Source organism: Mastigoproctus giganteus, chromosome 5, assembly GCF_048544385.1.
Source record: "Mastigoproctus giganteus isolate SK-2022 chromosome 5, ASM4854438v1, whole genome shotgun sequence".
Lineage (NCBI taxonomy): Eukaryota > Metazoa > Arthropoda > Arachnida > Uropygi > Thelyphonidae > Mastigoproctus > Mastigoproctus giganteus.
Genome location: NC_143579.1, coordinates 45,000,650 through 45,022,642, shown reverse-complemented (window position 1 = coordinate 45,022,642; position 21,993 = coordinate 45,000,650). Strand labels below are relative to the sequence as shown.

Below are 21,993 nucleotides of genomic sequence, written 5' to 3'. Positions count from 1 at the left end.
CGCATTTAACGAATTGTGTTTTAACAGGTTTCAGCTGTACTTCAGCAAAGCATATTGATTAACAAGCAAAGATAGCTACTTCAAACATGTTACTAATGTATGTATATATATAATTTTTTAAAATATTAATCTGATAGTCATGTATCTCCAGTAAGGAAATTCAAACTTCAGAACTTTGGAGTAGTTTGTAAACTTACTGTTTTAAGGCCATATGCAAAAAAATTCTAGGGAATGTTAAAGTTTACAGATTTCATAACTTTATCATTTAACAGCAGTTTGATATGAATAAAATTCCTATCAGTTACACATTACTGTTGATGACAAGTGAATGTGTCATTAGCTCTGAAGATGCAACGGTGTGGGGTGCCTAGTTTATGACTGGATTACTGGGCATAATGGTTAGAAGCACAAAAAATTAAAATTCTCAGTTAAAGACCTTTGGTGCATCTCTTAGAACAGCTTTTCCCAAACTTTTTTAGTCACGGAACACTTTTCATCTCACAATATATTTACGGAACAATTAGGAAACACAAGTTTAGCGGGAGCCAAAGAACTGTTTGCCAATATTTTATTACATATGACGATGCACTGTGCATCAGGAGCATCTTTATTTCCAACACATGTAAAGCTGAAATTCAAATAACTGTCATCATACTTTCGTTTTGGTCTTTTATCAGTTGGTTCCTGTTTTTCACTTCGGATTTTTGGGGAACAAAAGAGTGCGATTGTTCATCCTCACTTTGAAGTGTAACAATATTGTGTTCGTTTTCATCGATCACAGTTGCACTACTAGAAGTACTTGCTTCTCATTTTAAAGTTCCTTTTTTCAACTACAAATCCATGGTCCATTTATTTTAATAATAGTATTTCGAAATACCGATAATTATCAAAAAAATTTATACAAGAAAGTGAGTTTAGTTATGATATCGGCTCGCTTTCCCCTCTCCATCAACCATGTACTTCAGGCTAAATCGCATACAAATGGCATATCAGACCACTACATATCAAAAAAATTTATACAAGAAAGTGAGTTTAGTTATGATATCGGCTCGCTTTCCCCTCTCCATCAACCCATGTACTTCAGGCTAAATCGCATACGAATGGCATATCAGACCACTACATTTCTACTTTTTCACAGATGTCATTACTTCTACCATACTTCTTTATGCAAAAGCCCACCAAAATAAAGTGTTCTGCAATCTATTTGATTATTAGTCTCTTCCAATATATTAATAATAAAAAAAAAAAAAATGCTAAAAAAAAAATGATACAAAAGTGATGTACACTACAAATTTGCAAAATTTATTTTATTTTATTTCTTTAATTATTAATTAAGATTTTTCATGAAACACTTCTTCACATCTCACGGAACACAGTTTGAGAAACGCTGTCTTGGAATAGCAGTAGCAATATCTTTACGTTCCTTTCACATTTTTTTTTTTTTTTTTTTTATATAGAAATTTGATCACTGCTTCTTGCAGATGTTTTAAGAAGTTCAAGCAGAGTTTTTACAAGTGAGGAAATAACCTGTTCAAGACAACTAAAGACTTTATACAAAACTACTGAACAACTAAATTCAGTGTAGCCCACTTTTTATGATGAACTACATTAAACTCTTCAACACAGAAAGAAAAAGGAATTATTTACTAATTATGTCTTATTTTAATTAATTATATTTTATCTGTGGAAATACAATTTGATTTTTGTTTTTTATTTTCATATATTCAATAATTCCACAATGAATATAAAGGAAATAGAACTTTGTCTTGCCCATTACAGCTTGGCAACCAATCACCTCAGAGTGTCGAGGAGGGAGGTCCTGATTGAGGTTTATTAAGGTTATGAGAGGGGTTAGTAAAATAAATGGTGGCAAAGTATTTACAGTTATAATTCCAGAACTAGAGGCCATAAATTCAAATTACAGGGAAACAGATTTAGACTGGATTGTAGGAAGTTTTCTTTTAGCCAGCAAGTTATTAATTATTGGAATAGGTTACCTCCATGGGTAGCTAAGGCTGACAGCTTGGGCATATTCAAAGGTCAGCTAGATAGTTACACGAAGAAGGAAATATGTATAAAGTTAATGGTTACATCTCCCCATACTTCAGTAAAACTTTCAGATTTGTTTTTTTTTTAATTTATTTTATTATAATAGTGGCACTTGTATTCTCCTTAGTATATCACCAAGGCATTTTTGTATAGTAGACTCCCAAAGAGGATAATTTCATAAAATTCATACAAATATTTTTTTCTTTATGCAGAGGATTCTACCATCCTTTTTTGAAAATCATTGGTTCTATCACTATTTTAATAATGACAGAACTAATGATTTCTTGATGACTTCCCACGGGATTGAAAAAAAGGATAAATACTCACCAATTGCAAGTCGTGTAGGGGGCTTCTTTTTCTTCAACATTATTCTGCACTACCTAAGTAAAAGAAAATTAAATATTACTTGTTTCATACTGAAATTAAAAAAAAAAAAAAAAAAAAAGCTCCTAAATAACATTCACTGGTAAAGAATTTTCAAAGTCAAACACTAAAAACTATTGCCTATAATATCAAGTAACCTATAACAGGGAAGTGAAAAAAAAAAGTTAACGTAAACGTGATAATCACAGAAAACAACTGTTTATACAGGCATCTCTGTAGTAAGGTTCCTTCAATAGTAATTTCTCATCATCTAAATAATGTGTTCCCATGTATGAAAGTGAATGACTCCACTCTATAAGCCACCGCTTCTGGATATACATAAATGACAAGGCTCCTATATTCAGAAGATTCCTAACACAAGTGGCCATATGGCTTCACATCAAGTTGCTTTGGTATTGCAATTCTTCCACATTTTGTACAGTATAAGCAAACCATTTGAGGGGGGATGATAAAAAGTTTTTTTATCCCCCCTCAAATGGCAAGGAATCCAATCCACCTTCACAATGAACTGCCTTGGTACTGCATTATTTCACATAAACTCTGAACAAATGAAATACTGTGAACAATAGTTGTATTTAATATGTATTTAATGACGTGTATTTAATAAAAGGTAGAATAAAAATTTAACATTTTTTTCTTTAATTTACATTATTTTCCCTGTTATTATAAGATGGGCTTATACTCTTAGTAAAATATTCTTCACATTACTTGTGGAAGAATAAGAGAATTTACCTCAATATGATACGTAGAACATGAACACTTCCGTACGATACTCTCCAGAAATTAAAACGAATATAACATCAATGCAAAATGATTACAGTAAAAAATAAATTGAAAACAATAAAAAGTTAAAAAAATTACAAAAAGTTGAATGTAAATTTTGTGAAATGATTTTCCTTTCTGAAACTGACAACGGTTTAAAACCATACGACTTTGTCATATGGTGTGAGATGTTTCCAACTGAAGTTCAGAGTAGCAGACAATACGAAGCGCTTTTCTTTCCACCACTGTTTACTTCAGATAAAAAAAAAACATTATTTTAATAATAATTCAAAATCCAAGGTGCACTCCATCATAGACAGCTCTATAGAATGCAATTTTAAGGACACACTAATATAAAGCAACTAACCTTTAGGAATAATCCTTATTTAAAAGTACACTGCTGTATTTTTTTTTAGTTTTCTTTTTACATGGTGTTAAAATATGTATTTATTACCAAAAGAAAATGAGCTGTGCTAGATTTGCTGATCTAATCTGAATCCAAACAGATGACAATAACATGTCAGGGATTAAGATTTTTTGCCCATTGCTTATACCAGCATTTCTCAAACTGTGTTCCGCAAAAAATCATAATTAATAATTAAAAAATAAAATAAAATAAATAAATTTTGCATATTTGTAGCGGACACCACTTTTGTATCATTATAATTCCTAACATTTTTTTTTCTCGTTTATTAATATACTACGCTGTAAATTTTTCATTGAAGTTGATATCTTAAATTCAAGGAAGAGCTGCACAAACTTTTAGAGCGAATGGTTGTGTGTAATGGAATTTGTTTTTTTTTTTTTTTTTTTTTTTGGCTGATGCTGTATAAGCTTGCTTTCATCAAATGCCTCTACTAATGCAAATACTGGCATAGACTAATAATCAAATAGACTGCGGAACACTTTATTTTGGCGGGCTTTGCATAGAGATAATGCCATCTACGAAAAAGTAGCAATGTAGTGATCTAATATGCTATGTGTATGTGATTTAGCCTGGAGTACACAGGTTGAAGGAGAGGGGGAAGCGAACCGATATCATAACTAAATTCACTTCTTTGTTTAAATTTTTTTTTATAATTATCGGTATTTTGAAATATTATTATTAAAATAAATGACCATGGATTTGTGGTTGAAAAAGTAAACTTTAAAACAAGAAGCAAAGTACTTCTAGTAGTGCAACTGTGGTCGATGAAAATGAACACAATATTGTCACACTTCAAATGAGGATGAACAAATGTAGCCTTTTGTTCCCCAAAACATCCACAAAGTGAAAAAACAGGAACCAAATAATAAAAGACCAAATCGAAAGTATGATGACAGTTATTTGAATTTCATCTTTACATGTGTTGGAAATAAAGATACTCCTGATGCACAGTGCGTCGTATGTAATAAAATATTACAAACAGTTCTTTGGCTCCCGCTAAACTTGTGTTTCACAAGTGTTCCATAAATATATGCGTTCCGTCAATATACTGTGCGATGAAAAGTGTTCCATGACTAAAAAAGTTTGGGAAATGCTGGCTGATACATTATAATAATGATGCTGGTATATTTCTTCAATAAAAAAATAAAATAAAATAATTTGTCAACCCACCATAAATTTCTTTAAAATCAGACAAACAGAAATCTAGCAATTATTATTACTTTATTTCACATATCAAATAGGTTATCCATGTCCTGTATATTGTAGCTGAAGCATTAAATGTTATGTTTGTTGCCAGGTATTTATTAGAGAAATAAGTTAGCAATATGGCAGATTCATAGAAAAAGAAATGTTTATGTTTAAGCACTGAATGCATGAAATTCACTGCTTTCTGAAGAGTTATTTTTTCATTATTCATTTAATAATGTATAAATAATGAATTATACTATTTGTTTATTATATTAATCACACCACAAATGTTTGTTTGTTTTGTTTGTTATTTGGTTTTTAGGAGCATTAGCAACTGAGGCCATATTGTTCCGGGATATGCGGTGGTCATTCCCTGATCTTCCTGCATCTTCTGTATTTGGTGGTAAAGGGCTCGAACCCCGGTCTAATCAAGAAGCGTGTGCTATGCACTGCTGCTCCTTTCCACCTGGCTACGGAGGCACCTCCCCACAAATGTGAAATTCATGTTGTATTTCACTTTTTATTAAAATTCATAAGTATTACAAAAATTTGAATGAATATTATGAGATATATGCAATGAAGTGTAAAGAATTACTTTATTAATTAGTCATTAACTGGTAACAAGTTAATTAGCTATTTACGTTTTCTTCTATTAATTACAGAAAATGAAAATTCAATTAAAAAAATCAAACATCTGAAAAATAATACACTGCCCATGCATATTAGGTAATGTAACAGATTACCTAACTTTTTTTTTTTTTTAATTGTACCCCTTATATTAAAATAATGGATGGTATTGTAGACAACTTAGATATACGATTTTCAGCTATTTCTAAACATTATTAAAAAAAAAAAAAAAACACTGAGAGGTGTACATAAATGCACCTGCTCATGTGACTTTTTTGGTTGTTATTTGTTATTTTGGTTTTTTTTAGGAGCATTAGCAACTAAGGCCATATTGCTCTGGGATATGCAGTGGTCATTTCCTGACCTTTCCGCATCCTCCGTATTTGGTGGTGACAGACTCGAACCCCGGTCTAATCAAGAAGCGTGTGCTACGCACTGCTGCTCCTTCCCACCTGGCTACGGAGGCGCCCTCTTTTTTTTTTTTTTTTTTTTGGTATGCCTGCTAGAAAGTTAAGTAGCTGAACACAATAATTCTTACCTCCTTTTTGGTCCTTTTAATGTGCAAGAACACACAATTTCCAGTTTTTTGATAGTGAAGATCTAAATAATTTCGTCCAAATCCAAGAAAAGAATTGAGACACACATACAGACCAAATTCAGATTCCTAAATGAAAAAAATAAATTTATCAAAGTTGTCACAAAAAAAATAAAAAAAATCTAAATTTGTCACTAAGATTTACAATCATGCACACAACAAATAAAAATATTGATCAGCCTTTAAATATGACTTATTGTGGTACTTAAAAAAAACATTAAATTTAGAAAATTTATTTTTACCTGGAACTGTACTTAAGAAATAGCAAGTGTTTGTGAATGTATGCTTGCACTGAGTGTTTGTTTGTGTTGGGGTTTACTGACCCACTTAATGGTATATGAGGGTTAATTGTCAGATGTGTGGTAAATGTGTGTTGTGATATAGTCACTATTACAAGTTCTTCTTCTTCTGGCATTAATAACACAGTGTGGGCCTTAGCCTTCTCAATGATGTTCCACCAGTAAGCCCTCCCAGAAGTCAAACTTCTCCACTTCTTATTCTCATGATCTTTAAGTCCTCTTCTACGTTATCCATCCATCTTTTCCGCAGTCTTCCTCTTGCCCACTATTACAAGTGGTTGCATCTAAGTAAGAACACTACAATGCATGGATTGTGAAACAAAATACCAAAATATAGTACGGCTAAAATGTCATGGCCTTCAGCAGAAGATGTTAGGGGTTATAAACTAGGTAAAAACTGCATGGAATGCGTTTATGATGCCATGGTGACAATTACTATATAGAAGGAGGAAGAAGACTGATTGGTCCATATGTGACCACCTTTGTGGTCCTGAGAGAAAGCTGCATTATACTAATTGGCTCTGGCTTGTCTGTTTCGAATACACAGTGATCTTCATAGGATAGCAGGGGATTGAGCATTAATGGATAGACCTTGGTTCAGTTGGCTGGCTGCAAAGTCTGTCTCAGAGTCTTTAGTATCTCCTGATGCCAGAAGAAGTAACTCTGTAAAGGAGTAACCAAACCAATCTCTGTCTATTAACACACAATCCCCTGCCATCCTACGAAGACCACAGCATATTCAAAACAGACAAGCCAGAACCCAATCAGCACAAAGCGGCTTTTCTTGGAGCCATAAAGGTGATCACAGATGGTCAAACTCGGGGAAACAGTAACTGCTAAATGCATTCAACTCCCACAGATGTCCAACAACAACATTCTTCCTTCTTCTACATATGTAGTTGTCACCATCAAATCATTCTCTGAAAGTAAATATTTCCCATGCAGTTATTTGTGACACATCAGTCATTACATAAGGTAATCTTTTCCCACCCCACTTTCTTACTTTTTTTTTATTACTCTATTTCAGTATTCTGTTGTATATAATAGTTCTATTTACTGAAAACGTTTTAGGGCTATATCCTCATGTTGCAAAAAAGTTTACTGAAGTACAGGTTAGTGCAAATGCATCATTTTAGTACGCAGCAACCTACTGAAGTAGTGGCATCATTTAAGTACTGTATATCTCATATTGTTAATACGTTCACAACGAGTTGCTATGATGTTGCACCACCTCGAATAAGTAATGCTTCACCAATGGAGAAGACTAATAATATTGTTAGTTATTCTCGGTGGATACCACCATCCAGACGGCACCGTTTCTAAAATGGTATGGGGAAAAAAAAAAACTTATCTACATATTTGGTCCTATTAGACTTAGGAAAGCAAAAAAAGTAGAGGAAAGCGATAGGAGAAGAGGAGGAGGAAGAAAAAATGCCATCGAAAGAGGCAGTTACTCCTCACTCATAAATCCCATGAATAGGCAACGCTTCCCCATTAGGAAAGACTTTTGTTACCCATTCTTGGTAACTCAGGCAGCATCAAGCCCTGCAGACAGCACCATTTTGAAGCTTATTGGCTTCTCATTGGTGGATGGGCGGGTATCCTGGTGTTGCAGTGATGACAAAACAGTTGTGAAGTATAACTCCACAATATGAGAGATGGTGTGTAACTAATTATCAGACTGAAAATGTTTTAGGGCTAAAGCCTCATGCTGCAAAAAAGTTCATTGATATACAAACCCCTGGCACCACCATGCCGCGACAGGACTAATTGTATGTATATCATGCTGCAATTAAAGATTCTATTCTATACTACAGTCTAGTGCAAATGTATCATTTTAGTTCACAGTAACCTACTGAAGTAGTTAAAAATTGGCACCACTTAAGTATATCTCATACTGTGAATACCTTCAAAATCAGTTGTCATGACATTGCACTACCTCGAATAACTAATGTTTCACCAATGGAGAAGACTATCATTACTTATTCTTGGGGGATACCATCAGACAGCACAGTTTTGAAGCTTACTGGCTTCTCATCGGTGGGTGGGCAGGTATCCTGGTGTTGCAGGGTGCCTGCCACACCAGGGTACTCAGCTACACACCACCAGACATCTGTCATATTGGGGAGTTATACTTTACAACTGTGTTGTCATTGTTGCAATACCAGGGTACCTAAACCAATGAGCGGTCAATAAGCTTCAAAATGGTGCCGTGTGTGCAGTGCTATCCATTGAGAATATGTAACAATAGCATTAGCATTAGTAAAGGCACACGATGCAAGAAAGCAAGCTTAAAAGCATAAGCCCCAAAAAAAAAAAAAAACACGTCTAATTTCACCCATCCACTCACTCCAAATGTTTGTCTAGTTCTGCATTGAATCTATTTAAGCTATCAACTTCTACAACAACGGATGGGAGTTTGTTCCAGCAATCAACCACACGCTGACTTAAGGCAAACTTCCGTACATCTATCCTACAACTGTTCTTCCTCAATTTGAATTTATGCCCTCTCAGGCAATTATTCTGAGCAGGAGGAAGAATCCCATCAGCCTGAACATGCTCAAACCATTCAAGGCTTTACACACTTCAATCAGATCACCTCGCAGGTGCCTAGTCTCCAGACACTGTAATTTGCAAAACTTAAGCCTTTGTTCCATTCACTAATCTTGTTACCATTCTCTGCACTTGCTCAGGCAGCTATACATCCTTCCTAAAACGAGGCCCCCAGATCTGTATAGAGTACTCAAGGTGGGGCCTGACTATTGCCTTATACAAAGGGATAATCACATCCTTATCCCGGCTAGAAAAATTCCTGTATATCATTGACAAAACACCATGAGCTACTCTAGCAGACCATCTACACTGCTCAGAAAACTTCATATCTGCCTGCATGATTACCCCCAGGACCTTTTCATTCTCTACCACTGTCAGTGTAGTACCACACAGTTGATACGTTACTCTGGGGTTATTTCCCATATGCAGTAGTTTACATTTGTCAATGTTAAACTTCAGTTGCCACCTCTCAGCCCATCTGCTCAACTTTTCTAGATCCTGTTGCAGCAGCGTACTGTCATTAATATCATTAACAACCCTGCCAAACTTTGTATCGTCTGCAAACTTTGACATTAAACCTGATATACCATCATCAATATCATTAATAAATACAGAAAACAACAATGGACCAACATTGAACCCTGAGGGACAACACTAATAACATTAGTCCATGAAGAGCAGTGTCCATTGATTACCACTCTGTCTTCTCCCACTCAACCATCCCTTTATCCATAGCAGCAATTTGCCTCCAATGCCACACTGCTCCAATATGTACAGCAGTCTTCCATGTGCAACAGTATCAAAAGCCTTTCTAAGATCCAAATACAGTTGGTCGTCGACTTACGACCGACTTCTGTTCTGACTGACAGGTCGTAAGGCAATCTGGTCGTATGTCGGCCATATATTTATTAACAGTATTTTTTAACCTTTCTAATCTTTTTATTATCTTTATAATTTATTTTTATAATCTTTTAAATTTTTATCATCTTTTATTTTTCATTTTAAATACAGTAATGCTTTTATCTTTTACTTCGTTTCTACGCCTAGGCTATCTCTCTCTAGGAGGTTAAATTCAAACGCTCTGTACATTTTAATTGGTTTATTATTCATACTGTTTATAAAAAATACAAAACTACGATCTATAATTACATATACAGTATTGTCATAATTTGAAAAATAATACTGTACATAATGTACTGTAAACACAAAAATACAATCTAAAATTAATGTAAAAATTAATACAAATGAAATTTACAAAATCAAATTTTTTGTGGTCGTAAGTGCGGCCGGTCGTAAGTCGCATAGGTCGTAAGTCGACGACCAAGTGTATATGATATTAAAGTTATTCCCTGCATCCAGTTCTTTTGTGACCACATCACTATGATGTGGTCACAAAAGAACTGATTGATTGGTGACCACATCATAGTGATGTGGTCACCAATCAAATTGATCAGACAAGTCTTCCCCTTAACAAAACCATGCTGTGTCCGAGGTGTAACTGAGACCTTGTCTAGATGATCCTGCAGTGCTTTTTAAACCAGTGCCTCCATTAATGCCCCCGGAATTAAAGTGCCCCTGGAACAGAAGTTAAACTAACAGGTCTGTAATTACTTGTTTGTTATTTGGTTTTTAGGAGCATTAGCAACTAAAGCCATATTGCTCTGGGATATGCGGTGGTCATTCCCTGACCTTTCCGCATCCTCCGTATTTGGTGGTGACGGGCTCGAACCCCGGTCTAATCAAGAAGCGTGTGCTATGCACTGCTGCTCCTTCCCACCTGGCTACGGAGGCGCCTGTAATTACTTGTGTCACCCTTTGATCCTCCTGTGTGAATTGGGGTCACATTTGCACATCTCCAGTCCATGGGTATCCCCCCCCACCCGAGTCCAAGCAAGCTCTCATAATTACGGATAAGGGTTTGCTTACTTCCTTTAATATAATTGGATAGATCCAATCCATCCCAGTTGCCTTTCTCAGCTCTGCCTTGAATTAGCTTGTTTATCTTCAACAATTTCTCCTCCACTTTTCTCTCAGTTATTACAAAATTATCTAGCTCACTGCTAGAGTTTAATTCACCTCTGGCATTCCCCTCCCTGAATAACTCCTCATGCGTGAATGTAGATGCGACTCATTTAATCTGTTATCTACCTGAGCAGGAACATCCAACAGTTGAACCATAAATATCCAGTGGACCAATCCGATTCATCCCCTTCCTTCTAGAGTTTACATAAGTAAAGCACTCTTTCCTGTTTTTCTTTGCATCCTTTGCCAAAGATTTCTCATAATCTGCCTTTGCCTTCCTCACGTCCTTTGTGACTTCATTACAGACCAGCTTATATCTATCATAGGCTTCCGTGTTACCCATTAATTTTTATGTATCCCATACATTTTTCTTCTCTGCCACGTCTTATTAGTTCATCTGACATCCATTTAGGCCTAATCCTTGAACAGTATTTCTTAGTTGGTATGAAAAGCCTAGTAGCTTCCAAGACTATTTCATTGATGCTTCCCATTTAGAATTTGCTTTTGGCAACATCATCAGTTGGTCCCACCGTATAGAATTTAAAAACTGTCTGAGACTACCGCAGTCACCTTTATGAAAGCAAAACGCTTCCCTTTACCTCTGATGGTAGTTACATCTTTGAGTAAATCCCACATGAGTACACTGCCACCTAGTGGTTCCTTTATCTGCAGATTCCTAATGCATGAATAATCACTGCTGATAATCAGATCAAGAGTATTACTCCCTCTGGTTGCTTCTCAAACATGCTGCTGTAGAAAACAATCATCCAATAAATCTTATCCACTGGTGAAGCATTACTTATTCGAGATAATAAAATATCATGGCAACTCATTGTGAAGGTATTCACAATATGAGATATACTTAAATGATGCCAATTTTTAGCTACTTCAGTAGGTTGGCGCATACTAAACTGATGCATTTGCACTAACCATAACATCAAATATACAGGCAACCCCTGTATAACACGGTACTTCTACAACAGTCTCTCTCTAACAGTCTCTCTCTAACATGACTGATAAAGTGCAGCAATCCTCGCACAACATGGTACTTATAAAACATGGTTAGAGAATTGTAGCAACCTCACATAACATGATATTTTTTAGTTTTTGCGTGAGGAAAACTCTGCTATTATGTTGGATATAATTTTTCAACATTTCCATTCTTTTTTGCAAATCCCCATGTTAGGTTCAGTGCTATTGGACTTGTGCTTGTTGAACTGGCGGAAGAATCTAGATTTCAAAGTTTTATTACTATTGGATAATGTGCCAGGCATCCAAAAGATTTAAGCCATCCAAACTAGTAGAACTAATGTTCCTACCACCTAGTACAACTTCTTTAATTACATCAAGGTATTATATATCTACCTTTGAAACTCATTACATCAGAAAACCGTTACAATGGATTTTGGAAAATATTGATTCCAAATTGAATTGATGGAAAATTAAAGTGATGGCGGCATGAAAACATTTTTCAATTGTGGACTGTATCGGAATCATAGCTTGATCGCTCAAAGAAGTAAAACTGTCAACATTAAATGCGTGCTGGAAAAATGTATGGCTACTGTCAGTTCATTCAGGAAATATGGTTGAACCGACAGAAAATGGAATCCGTGCGATAGTAGAACTTGCTAAGTTGGTAGGAGGAGATGGTTTTGATGATATAACTACTCATGGGTTAGCACAGTTGGTAGAATCGCCATCATCCCCACACTAGACGGAAAATACCTAAGTTCGAATTCCATCAATGATGGGAGGAATTTTTTTGGGTCTTTTTCACAATGTGGCTGAGTTAGTTGGTCTCAGACGAGGGTAGAATGTTTTTTTTCCCTCCCAGAAAGTCGGTTTTCGTCCAGAAAAATAGAAAATCAACCTCAGAACACACAGAGCAACATAGCCTTAGCCGTCGATGCTCCTAAAAATAAAAATAAATATTGGTAGAAAATGAAGCTGGCGAAGAGGATTTGGTGGAAATGGCATCGTAGGCAAATCAATTCAGAGGATGACAATGCAAATGAAAATTCTGAATTCCCAAATTTTACACTAAAAGTATATGGAAAGGCATAAAATTAGCCAAGCAATTAGAATCTTATTTTTTGAATTCAGATTCTTCGACTGAAAGGATCCCAAAGTTCAAAACAAAGCTTCAAAAATGCTGTTCCATGCGATGAAATTACAAAGATCTATCAAGTAAAAGCAAACAAACCCAGATTACCGATTTTTTTAAAGAGAGCAGAATATACACGAAATCTAGAATGGTGTATTTTTGTCAGTTTTGTTAACAAAATGGTGTATTTTTATTAGCTCTTGGAACATAACCCCCCCCCCTTTTGTACTGACTCTTAGATCCGTATATCATGATTTCGCACTACACAAGATTTTTTTGGAACCTAACTACCATGTTGTACGAGGGTTACCTGTATTTACTAAACTCCTAGCATTGGTGTATATTCACTCGTTCTTATTCTTAGTTATCCTAACACAGCCAATGTATTTACTTGTTCCATGATGACTCCCAGCAGTGCTGGAAATCCCCAGCACCTTCCTTTCCATGCTGCTGCTCATTCCAATAAAACCAGTGCAAGAATCATTTTCACCTCTGCCTGTGGCTACTGTTATTACTGTTAATCTATTAGTCTGTGAATCCCCCTCCCCCAAGCTAGAGTTTTCTGACCAACCTAACACTTCCTCGATAGCATCAGCAATATTCTTGCACCCTTTCTATTCAAGTGTGTCCCATCCCTGTAGAAGCAATCTCTCCTGTTAACAAGCACAGACCACGCTGAAAAAAATTCTACACAATGAGTCCTGCACAATCTCTCCAGGGCCAAACTGATTGATAAGGCTCTCGTCATATGCTCCCTCCTATCATGTCTGGACAGAATTACAGACACTTTCAAATTTAACCATAACTTGCGACTTTTTTTCAACATTGACCTGTACTTGTTAAGTAAGTCTGCAGATCTACTCTTAATGTGATTAGTGCCAACATCTACAACAATATTACCCTTTGTACCATTAAAAGATATCTGCTCTACAATGTCATCAATGTTTGCCCATGGAAGACATAACCTGGTCTTATTCCACCTATCCTTTTTGCACAATATATTTCCCACCTCCCCGACAATGGAGTCACCAACATAACTAGAAGATGTGGGTAGGTTTTTTTTTTTTTTACTTTATTTGCTCGTTTCCTTGCATCATTTATTTTTTTATGAAAACTCCAAACACGAGAGGTATTAGAAGACGAAAGAAGATATTTGTTGACATTAGATTTGAACTTCTGAAGACTGTAATTTTCTAGAAATATGTATGAAGGAAAGTTGTTCCAGAAAACAGCAGTTGAATGAATAATAAACGAGGAAGATGAAAAGTTGGTTCTGTGAGTTTGGAGTTGGACAGTAAATGGATGTTGGCTGGTGGCAGCACATGTTTGACTGTTTTGAAAGAGAGAAGGCAGGAATTATAGAAGCCAATTCGGAAGAACAGTGCCCATGGAAGTATCTATAGAAAAGGCATGCAACAGAAACAGAAAGTCTATGAGACAGAGAGTGGAGAGAGTTTGTTAGAGATGAGTCATTAATTAACCTAACTGCCCTCTTCTGAATGGAATCTAGAAGCCTGAGAGAGGTTTTGGGGCCACCACCCCAGATGTGGGAACAATATTCCATGGTGGGGCAGATTTGAGATTTGTACAGAGTGAACAGCTGTTTGGAAGGAAAGTAAAGCTGAGAGCTACAGAGAAAACCAAGTTTTTTTAGAAGCAGAGGAAGCAATATTTGTAACATGCTTGTGCCAAGACAGATTACAAATAAGGGTAATCCCCAAAAGAGATGTATCATCTTGCCTAGAAATCAGAGTGTCACCAAATATAAGGAGCAGAAGAATCTCTTATGCGAGAAATAAGACAGGACTCAGTTTTAGAAGGATTGAAATCAACTACGCTGTCTTTGCCCCACTGGACAATTACCTGGAAATAGAAATTTAAGGAATTGGTAGCGGATATTCGAGAAGTTGAAGCTGATTGAGCAGGGCGATTTCTCCATTACTTCTCAAACTGGAAAGTGGAATACAATGTGCTATCATCAGCAAAACTATGGATAGGATTTCTTGTCAATGGAAGAAGGTCATTAATATACAAGAGGAAAAGATTGGGGGAAAGAACTGAACCTTGGAGGACACCGGCATTACTAAAGAAGTTAGAAGACAGAGAGCCATCTACCATCACCCTCACTGAGTGGTCAGAGAGAAAACTGGATAACCAATTTAAAAAAAAAAAAAAAAAACAGTTGGCAAACCATAAGATGGAAGCTTGTTGAGAAGACCTTTATGTCAAACACGATTGAAAACCTTTGAGATGTCAAGAGCAACTGCTTGTGTTTCACCGAACTTTTCCATTGAATTCGTCCATAAGTGGATAACATAAGCCAGAATATCACCTATATCACTGATGGAATCCATAGTTTAAGAGTTGACAGTTAATTGATTTCTCCATTACTTTCGAAAGAGTAGAAGTAATTGCAATGGGACGATAATTGGATGGGTGGGATTTGTCATCCTTTTTTCAAACTGGCTGGATATGAGCAAATTTCCAAGCAGAAGGAAAAACACCTCTGGAAAAAGAAAGTGAAAAAAGGTGACAAAGAACAGGAGTAAGTTCAGGAGTGCAGGCTTTGAGAACAAGTGGAGAAATACCATCAGGACCTGGAGCTTTCTTAGCATTAAGATTCACCAAAATCCTTCTGATATCCTTATGACGGAAGACCACAGGAGGCATTGAATGGAGCATGCTGGGAATAGTGGGAGGCGTTTTACCAAGATCATTAATACATGAGTTGGAAGAAAAATGGGATGCTAGCAGGTCAGCTTTATCCTTGGCTGAAGTGACAATAGAACCATCTCGTTTTAACAGAGGAGGAAGCAGAGATGGGCAAAAGTTGTGGCCAATAGCTTTGGCAAGAGACCAGAATGCTCGGCTACCATTAGGGCAAGAAGAAAGTTTTCTACTCTTAGCCTGTTCAAAACCTAGTTTGGACTGATTAATAACTGTTTTACAATTGTTGCGAGCTCTGGTGTTGGCAGAAAACAAAACTGAAGATTTGGAAACAAGCCACTTACGATATGTGACATTCTTTTCTTGGATAGCCTTACCACATTTATTGGAAAACTTTTTGCATTCTTGTAATGCCAAACAACACGAGGTTGGGAATAGTCACGAGATAATGGCTCCATTGGAGAAGAGACAATCACCAAGTTGTGATTTGAGGTGCCTAAAGGACCACTCGCCTCGACCATGTATTTAGAAGGGTTGTTTGTGAGAAAAAGATCAAGGGTGTTGACTGTATGGTTAGGATTGTCCAGTATTCTGGTAGGTAAATGAACAATCTGTGCAAAGTCATTAGTAATTGCAAAAGCCTCAGCATCACGACCAGTGGGTCAGTGTGACTAGAAAATGGAAACCAGCTGGAGTTGTGAACATTAAAATCACAAAGGAAAATTACCTCACTGTTAGGAAAATTGGACTGGAGAAAGTCAAGTTGCAAAGAGAGGAAGTCAAAGAGTTCCAAGTGATCAGTGGAGTTGGGAGAACGGTAGAGACAATAGATGAATTTGACAGAATGAGATAGAAAGATTTTAAGCCAGAAAAGATCGAAAAGAGGAGATTCCAAATTACAAAGTCACTGACAGGGAATATCAGAACAGACATATGCACAAGTACCACCTTTGAGGCAAAAGGAATAGTACAGAAGGAATAATTTGGGCAACTGAGATCAGCAGTGGTCGAATCAACCGATAACTGAGATTCTCTCAGAAAAAGTACATGGGATTTAGCAGAATGTAAGTGGAAATGGACATTTACAAATACTAACACTAAGTGATGTTGCGGATAAGTGCAAATGAGAACTGTTCAATGAAGTCAAGTATAGAAGTTACTAATCTTTTTATACCAAGAGATATTGTTCAAGGTTTAAACACCTAAATAGATGTCAGATGAACTGATAAGACTATTGACAGAAAAAAAATGCATGGGATGCATAAAAATATTCACCAGACACAGAAGCAAAAAGTAAGTATAAACTAATGTGCAATCAAATCATTACAAAGGTTAGTTAAGCTAATGCTGAATATGAGTCTTTGGCAAAGAATGCAGAAAATTATTTGCTTATGTAAACAATAAAAAAAAAAGGTATGAACCAAACTGATCCACTAGATATGGATAGCAAGATTATCCTGTTCAGTTTTCTAACTAACTGAATAAATATTTTGCCTCTACATTCAGAGGAAGAAGATTTCAGGGATGGAGATACTAAAGGTATAACTAAATCTGGGAGCTAAATGTTTTCGTGATAACCATGAGGAAGTAGATGAGGCAAGTGGCACTGATGGAATTTATCTAATTATAATTAAAAAAGTAACAGAGGAGCTAAGAAAACCTTTAGCCATAATTATGAGAGCATCACTGAATTCAGAAAAGGTTCCCACATTTCCCATTCTCAACTTTGTGTTGTTTGGCATTAAAAGAATGCTAAACAACACAAATCTGCCCATCTCTATTCCCACCTCTGTCCAAACCAGATGGTTCTATTGTCACTTCAGCTAAAGATAACGCTCACCTGTTAGCATCCTACTTTTCTTCTAACTCATGTATTGATGATCTTGGTAAACCACCTCCTACCATTCCCAGTATACCCATTCAACACCTCCTGTGGTCTTCTATTAAACGGATGTCAGAATAATTTGGCCTCTTGAGGCCAAGAAAGTGTCAGGTCCTGATGGCATTTCTCTAGTTGTTCTCAAACCTTGTGTTCCCGGGCTTACTCCTGTTCTGTGTTGCCTTTCCACACTTTCTTATTCTGCTTGTGTTTTTCCTCCTGTTTGGAAATTGCTCATATTCAACCAGTTCCTAAAAAGGGTGACCCATCCACTTATTGACCCATTCCACTTACTTCTACTCTTTCTAAAATAATAAATTACTCAAATAAGTTATCTGTATCAGGTACAGGCTGACAGTTTGGGGAAATTCAAAGGTCACCTGGTTATCTATGAGAGGAGGGAAACACGCATAGATAGGCCTATTTTCCTTTGCTTGTATTATTTATTTTAGTCTTTTCTTCTTCTTTCTTTTTTATTATTATTTTACTAATTTTTTTTTTTGCTGGTACAGTATAAGCCTTAGGCTTCCTTGTACTTCCCCCAATTTGAATTTATGTCCCCTCACGCAATTAATCTGGGCAAGAGAAAGAATTCCATCAGAATTGAGCTTGCTCAAACCATTCAACGCCTCAATCAGACCATCTTGCGGTTGCCTAGTCTTCAGATGCTGCAATTTGCAGGACTTAAGCTTTCTTCATAAGAGCAACCCTTTGTTCCCCTCAACAATCTCGCTGCTCTTCACTGCACTCGTTCCAGCAGCACTACATCCTTCCTAAAATGAGGCCTCCAGATCTGTATACAGTACTCAAGGAAGATGTGGCCTGACCACTGTCTTATACAAGGGGATAATCACCTTCTTATCCCTGCTAGAAAAATTCCTGTATATCAATGAAAAGACACCATGAGCTACTCTTGAAGACTGTCTGCACTGTATCTGACTGCACAATTAACTCCAGATCTTTTTCATTCCATTCTCCACTATGCTGAGTGTAGTTCCACACAGTTGATATGTTACTCTGGGTTTACTGCTACCCACATACAGTACTTTACATTTGTCAATGTTAAACTTCACTTGCCACCTCTCAGCTCATCTGCTCATTTTCTCTAGATCCTGTTGCAGTAGGGTACTGTCATCAGTGAACCCTACCAACCTTCGTATCGTCTGCAATCTTGGTCATTAAACCTGATATACCTTCATAAACATCATTAATAAATACAGAAAACAACAATGGGCCCAACCCTGAACTCTGGATGACTCCACTAATAACATTAGCAAAGGCATATGATGCAAGAAAGCAAGCTTATGCAGCATCACCCAAAAAAAAAAAAAACCCTCCATTCATTTAAATGGCTGCCCAGCTCAGCCTTAAATTTATTTAGGCTATCATCTTCCACAACAAAAAATAGAAGTCTGTTCCACCAATCAACCACCTGCTGGCTAAATGCAAATTTCCGCATATCTATTCTACAACTGTCTTTCTTCAATTTTAATCTGTGGCCCCTCACATTCTTAATCTGAGCAAGAGAAAGAATCCCATCAGCATTCAGCTTGCTCAACACATTCAAGGCCTTATACACCTCAATCAGATCACCTCGCAGGCGCCTACTCTCCAGGTGCTGCAATTTGCAGAACTTAAGTCGTTCTTGGTAAGAGCACCCCTTTGTTCCCCCACCAATCTTGTTGCCCTTCTTTCTACTCATTCTAGCAACTCTACATCCTTCCTAAAATGAGCTCTCCAGACCTGTACACAGTACTAGGTGTGGCCTGACCATTGCCTTGTATAACGAATTATTATTTTTCATTGATAAGACCCCATGACCTGGAGTGCTCAGCAAACTTCACATTTGACTGCACAATTACGCCCAGGTCTTTTTCACTTTCCTCTTCCCTGAGCGTAGTACCACACAGTTGGTACATTTCTCTTGGGTTATTGCTACCCATATGCAGAACTTTGCATTTGTGAATGTTAAACTTCAGTTGCCACTTTCAGCCCATTTGCCCAAATTATCTAGATCCAGTTGGAGTAGCATACTGTCTTTACTGTCATTAACAACCCTGCCAACCTTTGTATCATCTACAAACTTGGACATTAAACCTGATATACCTTCATCAATATCACTGATAAATATACAAAACAACAATGGGCCCAACACCGAACCCTGGGGAACTCCACTAATAACATTTGCCCACTGATTACCACTCTGTCGTCTCTCACTCAACCACCCCTTTATCCATTGTAGCAACTTATCCTAAATTCCATACCTCTCCAATGTGTACAGCAGCCTTCCATGTGCAACAGTATCAAAAGCTTTCCCGAAATCCAAGCATATGATAACAAAACTATTTTTGGCATTCAGTTCCTTTGTGACCAAATCATAGTATGCAATCAAATTGGTCAGACAAGACCTCTCTTTAACAAACCGATGCTGTGTCTTAACTATTACTGCAGTCTTGTCTAGATGATTCTGCAAATGCTTCTTTAACCAATGATTCCATTATTTCCCCAGAACACAAGTTAAACTAACTGGTCTATAGTTACCTGTTCACCCTTTGAACCCCCTTTGTGAATTGGAGATATATTTGAACACCGCCAGTCCAAGGGGACCTCCCCAGAGTCAAAAGAAGCTCTCATTATTATGGCGGCTAAGGACTTGCTTACTTACTTTGCTGTTAGAGTTTGATAACCATCTGGCACTCCCCTCATTGAATAACCCCTCGTGTGTGAATGTAGATGCAAAATACTCATTCAGTTTATCAGCTACCCGAGCTTGATCATCAATAGTCAACACATCTATGTTAAGTGGTCCAATCTAATTCATCCATTTCCTTCTAGAGTTTACATAAGTAAAAAACTCTTTGCTGTTTTTCTTTGCATCCTTTGCTAAGAATTTCTCGTAATCTGCCTTTGCTTGCCTAACCTCCTTTGTGACTTGACTAAAGATATTAGTTTATATTTGTCATAGGCTTTTCTGTCACCTGATACTTTATATTCATTCCATACATTTTTCTTCTCTGCCCCAAGCCTCATTAGTTCATCTGACATCCATTTAGGCCTAAACCTTGAACAGTATTTTTTAGTTGGAATGAAAAGCCTAGTAGCCTCCAAATTAAGTCCCTGAAGGCTTTCCATTTAGAATTAAACATTGGCAACATCATCAGATGATCCCACTGTACAGAATTTAAAAAATGTCTGAGACTCCTGTAGTCACCTTTACAAAAGCAAAAGCCCTTCCCATATCAGTACATTGTGATCGCTGTCACCCAGTGGTTCCTTTATCTGCAAATTCTTAATGCATGAATAAGCACTGCTGATAACCAGATCAAGAGTATTACTCCCTCTGCTTGCCTTTTGAACATGTTACTGTAGAAAACAGTCATCCAATAAATCCACAAAAGTCTTGTTAGAGTGAAAGTAACCAATCCTAAAGTTCCAGTCAATATCTGGAAAGTTAAAATCCCCCATTATAAGACATTCTGATTTATTGGCCCACTATTCCTCTGCACAAGAGGCGGACTGCTTATAAATTATTATAAAATAACGTATATATGTTATCATTTTTTTTGTATATATATATATATATATATATATATATTTACATTTTTAAATAATGCACAGTAATACTTATAATTGAGTTCTTGGCATTTAAATTATTTGTAGAACGTAACAGTAGAAATTTACATTGCACCTGAGATGTACTGTTGATTATTACTTTTTATTCAGAAGTATCCTTTACTTAGTGTAACGAAAAGACTTGACTTCATACAAAAAAAAAAAGAAATCTAGAGTCCATTTTAACTTTCCATCAGATATGATGTGAGATGCTCAAGCAAACGTTAAATGATTGCAAGTTTACTATGTCTGGCAAACAAAATGCGAGTAGCAAATTCTTTTGTAGTTTTAAATGTCTACGTTATATTATTCCGAACAGAGCACTATATATACCCAAACTCCATTTTAATTGTTTTGAAGTACAGTAAACTGTAAAGTCTGGCATTCAGAAAACTGAGATTCTCTAAAATACAACATATTTTACAAAAAAAAAAAAATAATAATAATAAATAAATAAAAATAAAAATAATAATCATCATAAGCCATTTTCAAGTTGCTGGAGAGGCCTTCATTGCAGGATGAAGGCCTCTCTAGCAACTTTCCAGTTCCTTCTCTTTTGTGCTATGGCCATCTATTTACTACCCATAAACTCATGAATTTCGATGATATCCAGGGTCCTGAGCTGGATATTATCATTCTTCTTTTTCTTGGTGATTCCCTTCTACCTCACTCTCACTCACTCACTCTCTCTCTCTCTCTCTCTCTCAGGGTAACTCAGAAATTTTTTTTTTTGGCTGGTGTAGCATAAGCCTCAGACTTCCTTGCACCATATTGCTAATAATAATAATAATAATAATAATAATTATACTAATCAGATTTATTAGG

The 21,993-nt window shown here is 36.4% G+C and overlaps 1 protein-coding gene across 3 annotated transcripts in view; it reads right to left on the bottom strand.

Annotated features, from left to right (window-relative positions):
- Usp5 (ubiquitin specific protease 5) overlaps positions 1-21,993 on the bottom strand; it is a 241,766-nt gene that overhangs the window by 164,399 nt on the left and 55,374 nt on the right. For 2 of the 3 annotated variants that reach the window (XM_090374004.1, XM_090374003.1), the window contains exons 2-3: positions 5,962-6,101; positions 2,377-2,420 (exon numbers count right to left, since the gene is read on the bottom strand). In XM_090374004.1, coding sequence (XP_090230130.1) covers positions 2,377-2,420; positions 5,962-6,101 — 184 coding nt within the window. Of the gene's footprint in view, positions 1-2,376; positions 2,430-5,961; positions 6,102-21,993 lie in introns of those variants that run through there. The other variant, XM_090374005.1, reaches the window with a different exon arrangement.